General features: G+C 45.2%; 1 protein-coding gene across 1 annotated transcript in view; it reads right to left on the bottom strand.

Moving 5' to 3' along the window:
- Positions 1-658: 658 nt before the first annotated feature.
- sim2 (SIM bHLH transcription factor 2) overlaps positions 659-6,753 on the bottom strand; it is a 20,710-nt gene continuing 14,615 nt past the window's right edge. Inside the window, exons 6-12 of the mRNA XM_031571260.2 lie at positions 5,956-6,155; positions 5,733-5,839; positions 5,007-5,154; positions 4,460-4,730; positions 3,896-4,283; positions 3,569-3,603; positions 659-2,497 (exon numbers count right to left, since the gene is read on the bottom strand). Coding sequence (XP_031427120.2) covers positions 1,721-2,497; positions 3,569-3,603; positions 3,896-4,283; positions 4,460-4,730; positions 5,007-5,154; positions 5,733-5,839; positions 5,956-6,155 — 1,926 coding nt within the window. The 3' untranslated portion in view covers positions 659-1,720. The remainder of the gene's footprint in view (positions 2,498-3,568; positions 3,604-3,895; positions 4,284-4,459; positions 4,731-5,006; positions 5,155-5,732; positions 5,840-5,955; positions 6,156-6,753) is intronic.

The raw sequence follows: 6,753 nt of genomic DNA, 5'->3' as shown, positions 1-6,753 counted from the left end.
CCCAGCACCGGATTTGACTGTTTAGATAAACAGCTCATGTTTGAATAGCATACACAGTTTTCGCTCACGGAATAGTAGTCTATGTGGCCTAGATAATCAGGCCTGGGTTTGACCGCTCTGAACAATTCCTCCCATCCTCCCCATGTTTAACCAGCGGGAAAGGTATGGATGGACACTTGGCTGTTTGGACTGTGTGCCCTGTGAACAGATATCTGCGCGTGCGAGGGATTGGAGTGAAGCCTCTTAGTCACTCTTTTTGAACACTGAAGCGGTGGGAAAGATCATTAAGCAAATAGCTTACCCTAGATCCATAAATGGTGCCCTCTCAGTATCCTATTAAACAATTTCTGCGGAAGGTCTCGCGGGTCAAAGGAATCTATCCTTTTTTAATATTGGCTGCATAATAGCAGCACATCTCAATCTGGCCTCCCCTGAGACTCAGGACTGCACAAACGGAGCCCTTTGGCTCACCTTCAGAATAATTTGTTTTCTCTAGAAAATGGAGGCCTTATTGTTTTCGTAAAGCAAACATAAAGCCCCTACTTTCTCCTTATAGTGTTTGGTGAAGTTGGGCACGAGTATGACGTGGGACCTACAGGATTGAAGTGTATGTTGGATACTGAGAAGGAAGAAGAAAGAGTAGTGAGTGGTAGGTGTTCTCCCTCACACTAATGCTGCCTTCCGTGGCTCATGTAGGTCATAGGCCTAACGTGCTCTAAAATGAAGCCTCGGATCAGAATTACCAGACAACAGGTAAGTTTGATTTTCATATGAAAATACTAGCCAGAACTATACACAGGAGTGAAAATGATTTGTACAGACGTGAAAGCCATTTCACATATTTATTCCAGTTTAAAGCAAAGTACTCCTTTTAAATTTCAAGTTCTCAGAGAAAAATGAATGCTTTATTTATACACGAGACAATTGTTTTGCATTATAAATAAGCAAATTGCTATGTGTTTCACAAGAATAAATACACACGTTACCTTTACTGCATTGAGAAAGACTCATAATTGAATGACCAGCTTTAAGTCTTGTTAATTTGAAGCATTGAGAGAGCTGGTTGTTAGGCAACAAGAGATCCTCTGCCGGCCTCCTGTTGACACCCTGTGTCATCATCATGGCAGAGTAGTGTTGTTGTTCTGTGTCCTTGTTTGTACATCTCACCCCGTGCTACAACTGACCATTATTTCAATGCCTTTTATTCACTCATTTCTCCAGGCAACCGTGTCAGACCCTTTTGATGATTTCTTTTCACTGTGTTGGGATGTTTTAAAGAACCAGACAAAAAAACATTTCAAGCTTGCAGCGTCAACTGAATTTAGAAATTTGAGTTAGCTGTATTTAAAACATGCAAAATTATGGTAAAAAAAAAAAGAAAAAAAGCAATATAAATGTTTTAAATGATTGCTCTCTAAGATACAGCTCATTGTCGAGTATGGACTCAATTTGTGATTAGAAATTTGACCAAATTTGCAAATCTGTACAAAAGCAGATTTTGACTACAATTTGCTGACACATTTCATATGCCAGCTCAAAAGTATGAAAAAATATATATTCAATAAACCTGAAATTGCATGCTGCCCCCTGCAAGAGTCTCACATGTGTGTGTTTGTGGGATTAAGGTGTCAGTCAGATGCTGAAAGCAATGAGGGTCTCTCTCTCGCTCTCGCTCTCTCTCTCAGTGTCCTGCGGTCCGCCCTTTGACCCCTTGGGCTTGTTACCTCTCATTGGTGATGATGACCGATGTGCCGATGTAATGAGGGATCTCCCTGTGGCTCTCGGGCGAGGAGCTGGAGGCTGGGCTTTGGCCTCGGTAGAGGTACGGGTTGATCTCTTCCCCTCTGTAGTTGTAATTGTCCGTTAAATGGCCCAGTGTGTACGCTGCCGGTCCTTGGAAGGAGGAGCTGTGTTTGGCGAGGACGTGGTGGAGGTTCAGAGACACATAGGGGGTCTGGCCCCCCAGGCCCATCCCCATCCCCATAAGCATCCGCTTCTCCTCCGCTCCACACTGTTCCACCAGCTTTGGGGTCTCCCGGTCCCCCCCGCCGCCGCCGCCGTCCGCCACGTGCTCCAGCAGCCCGGGGTGGTCTGAGCGCTGGGCGTAGGACGACTCCCTCATACACAGCCTCCTCCTCTGCTCCAGCATCACCTGCATGGGGAGGTGCTGGCCCAGGCCCAGGCCGTGGAGGGGGCGAGCCTGTTCACAGCTGGCCTTGGCAAGCATGGCGGCACCGCTGAACATGGCGCACGGATGAACCCTCTCTGCAACGTCCAGGGAATCCTTGGGATCGTCTCGACTAAAGGGCATCTTGCTGCCTTCTTTCGTGACGTGCTGAGGGGGTTTTTCATAAGGCTCTTCCTTCAACCCACTGTTAGGTCTGGACGTGGAGCAGCTGGAATAGCCCTCATGAATTGGTTCACTGATGTATCTCCTGCTTGCTGTTGGCCCTGCAGTTGAAAATGATATGGGGACGTTAAAGCAACTGAATTGTAACTGGTGACATCAGGGAAAAGTATGTGCTGAGTGAAGCAGCAGACACAGAGTTACGGCTCCCTTTCAGCACAGAACTCTCATCATTTTCTGGTAAAACTTCCAAGCCCTAAACAGAAGAGAGCTAATGAGACATTTCAGATCTTATCCACGTAATCGTTTGCAAAAGCTTTTATTATGCCACACACTGACTTCTGTATGAAGTGTTTGCCATCGTTTTAGTGTGTATATATGTGTGAATCCACTTTCAGGTTCCACTTGGCACAAACACATTGGCAGTTGAATCACTTGCACAGACTCTGGGACTGTTCTTCACTCATCACAGAACATTTACATTTACATTTTACATTTAGTCATTTAGCAGACGCTTTTGTCCAAAGCGACGTACAAGGGAGAGAACAGTCAAGCTAAGAGCAATAAAAAGCATGGTGTAACAATAAATACTACTTTACATGAGAATTAGAAAACAACGACCTAGAAAAAAGGAAAAAGAAGTGCAGGAATGTAACTGCTGAAGTGCAAGTTAAGCGCTAGTCAGAAGCTCAAGCTACCTCCGTGTTTGGGGCTCTCGATTTAGACTGGGCTTCATACAACAGCTTATTTTATGTTTTGGGGCTCTCGGTTTAGATTTGGCTTCATACAACAGCTTATTTTCTGTTTGGGGCTCTCGATTTAGATTGTGTATCATACAACAGCTTATTTTCTGTTTGGGGCTATCGGTTTAGATTTGGCTTCATACAACAGCTTATTTTTTAGGCTGGCCATTCTGAAGAGCTCTTTCTTTCCTGTGAGACTGTGCTCCAATGATGTCTTTTGTAACTGTCAAAGGATCCAACTGTCATGTTTATTGAACTTCAGGCCTGCCAAAGGGATGTCTAATAGACTTAATAAATGCACAGTGCCTGCAGGGCTTTGAGTGTGGAATGATGGTGGGGATGGAACTGAAGTCATCCCAGAAAGAGATCAGTATAAATCAGTAGATGGAGAGCAGTGTTGAGTTATAGTTCCCCATGTGTGTTGAGTTTCCTCCTCCTCCTCATCAACACACAATATGCATCTCAGGCTTAAAGGTACAGCTTCTCCGTAGTCTTCCATTGAGTCAAACAGATCTTCCATAAAACATAACCAAATCACCATGTAAGGACAAAATCATACATTTTAGCAAATTCTTGAAAATGTCCTTAACAATTGTTAATATAAGACCACTCATCATTATGCCAAGAATATGGAGAAATAGCAACACAATCACAAATCACAAATACTGTCACACAAGAGAACTTCTGTTAGCTTCATAGCAAGACATACCATGACCTCTACCTCATTACTTGTTCACTCTCAGGACAGGTAAGCAAGCGTGTGTCAAATCTCTGGACAGACGAGGACACCTTTTGGACATAGTACCTGCATATGTGCTGTTGCAGGGCCCTGGGGAGGGACTCAAGGTGTGGTTGTGGTGGCTCTTCATGGAGTGGGATGAACACGGGTTGGTGCCGTTCCAGTGGCCGTCGGCGCGGGTCTGCAGGGAACTCAATAAGTGTCGCGTGGCCTGGCCGGCGGAGCTCTGGGCTGGACGCAGCTTCCTCACCGCAAACGCGGGGCTGTCTGGGGGAAAGTGCCCGTAGGGGTACGGGAGCGGGAGGCCATAGGTGGGAGCACACAGCACCTCCGCAGCAGCCTCGGACACGGAGCTCTGCTCCTGGCAGGAGATGAGGCTGTATGGGGGACTCTCCTTCCAGCCAGGCTGAGAGGAGCACTCCAGTTTGGAGTCAGAATGAAAAGATGGATTTGGCTAAGAGAAGAGAAGAAAACAAAACAACCACCGCAATGTCACTGATGGCTTCTCTAATCTGAGGACAAAATTGAAGTTGCCTTCTGGAGAAAAATAATACTGTAATGTATGTTTGTGGCAACAGTGCTCATGTTAAATTCAGTGAACAGCATACTATAACAATACAAGTCCATTCAGTACTCATTAATTAGCGCTTGTCCATCAAACATCATCAAGCTGACATGTTTACTCTTGGTACAAAATGAACATGACATCAGACATCTGAGGAGAGGCAATCTAACCTGAGGGTAAGGAGACATCTTCAGCTTGGCTTTGATCTTGACTGCTTTGGTTTTGAGCTGTTTCCGGGTGTCCTGTGAGGACGTGAGGGCGCTCTTGTAGGTGACTGCTGGTTTGATGGCCCTGGTCTGGTCCTGGGAGAGCTGGAGGTCTTTATATTCAATCTCCCTGTGAAGGCCCACATACAGAACATCCTAATCATGACAACAGTATGGGAAAGCATGTCATACATCCCTGGTGAAGACCCTGCTGAAGCTGGCTAACTGATGTATGTACGAGCTTAACACATACAGATGAAAGATGACTATGCACCTGTGTTAATACCAACACTCACGTTAACACATACAGATGAAAGATGACTATGCACCTGTGTTAATACCAACACTCACGTTAACACATACAGATGAAAGATGACTATGCACCTGTGTTAATACCAACACTCACGTTAACACATAGTTGACACTGACGATGCAGTGGGGCCGTGACGAGCGGCTGTTGTGTACAATAGTGGCATAGCTCTGCACCCACACCCATCCTCCGTGCTTGGAGAGCATCCGGTAGTACTTGGTGGTGACTTGTCCTTTCACCAGCACTGTCAGAGAGTAGCATAAATATCCAGTGTGATTTCACGAGCGTCTGCTTGCTTGATGAAGAAATGATACATGCTTACTTTGAGTACAGGCATGCTAATAATTCTCAATAGCGAGAATAGAATAAAGTGTCAAATTATATTGAATACATTCAGAAGAAACAGGAATTCAGAGGAAAACCTCATGTTGATGCCTCATGTTGAAACCCTTTTGTGTACAGTCGATTTATTGTGTTGCCTTTATTTATATATGCAAATTATTGCACACAATTAAAAATATCATAGTCTTACTAAACTGACTAAAGAAGTGCAACACAGTAGTTAACTGATGTGTCAGGTAAAAATAGTCTACCTTTGCTGAGCCTAAATATATAACTACATTAGAAGTTCATGGGCAATGAACAGCTCAAAGTAAATACAACCATTAATACGTTTCTAAAACAACTATAAATATGTTTCTAAAACATTAGTCCAACCATAAATGTGTTTCTAAAACATTAAAACAACCATAAATACGTTTCTAAAACATTAATCCAACCATAAATGTGTTTCTAAAACATTTCCATACTGGGTGCACTCACAGATGTGGTGCGCGAAGCGAAGATGGAACACGTCACACCCGTGGACGTGGTGATATAAGGTCTTCTCAATCAGATCCTGAGGCTCATAGCCTGTTAGTTCAGCAACCCTGCAATTCAAAACTAGATGAATGGAGTATTTGCAGAAAGTTTTCTATGTTTTGTACGTTTCTATAGAGCATGGTTGTGTGTATGGATGTGTGGATGTGTGGATTGACGGACTTACCTGCTGTCAAGAAAGATGAGCTTCAGATCTAGACTAGCTCGGAACATGAACATGTTGCTGTGCAGCTTTATCTCAGTGATGCCACTCGGAGGCAGTGAGTGACCGACTGCCACCAGACCTATGATCTGGTAACAGGAGTCATAGATGGTCATGTCCATCACATACTGGCGGATCTTCAGATAACCGCTGCAATGGATCACCTGGTCAATAGAGCAAGCAGTAAAGTATGAATACTATCCATTGTCACCCCTCACCAGTTTATTCTGCATCATAAAACTTTTACATCTTATGTGTTAATTCCCCCAATAAATGCAGGACAACCAAACACAAAAAAAATAATGGTGGAATTGAACACAAGACATTTGTAAACAGATGTTTTAACCTTTATCTGGGATTAGTGCAGTGCTCTCTCCCTGTGATCTAGGGACTGGGGAGCGTTCTGCACTCTTCCTGTGATCTAGGGACTGGGGAGCGTTCTGTGCTCTCTCCCTGTGATCTAGGGACTGGGGAGCGTTATGTGCTCTCTCCCTGTGATCTAGGGACCGGGGAGCGTTCTGCACTCCACCAGAAGGGACTGGGGAGCGTTCTGCACTCCACTGGAGGGGACCGGGGAGCGGGGAGCGTTCTGGAATGTCTCCCTGTGATCTGGGGAGCGTTCTGTGCTCTCGTCCTGTGAGTGGGGAGCGTTCTGCACTCCACTGGAGGGGACCGGGGAGCGGGGAGCGTTCTGGAATGTCTCCCTGTGATCTGGGGAGCGTTCTGTGCTCTCGTCCTGTGAGTGGGGAGCGTTCTGCACTC

The sequence above is a fragment of the Clupea harengus genome, chromosome 8 (genome assembly GCF_900700415.2).
Source record: "Clupea harengus chromosome 8, Ch_v2.0.2, whole genome shotgun sequence".
Lineage (NCBI taxonomy): Eukaryota > Metazoa > Chordata > Actinopteri > Clupeiformes > Clupeidae > Clupea > Clupea harengus.
This window is presented reverse-complemented; position numbering and strand designations above follow the sequence as displayed.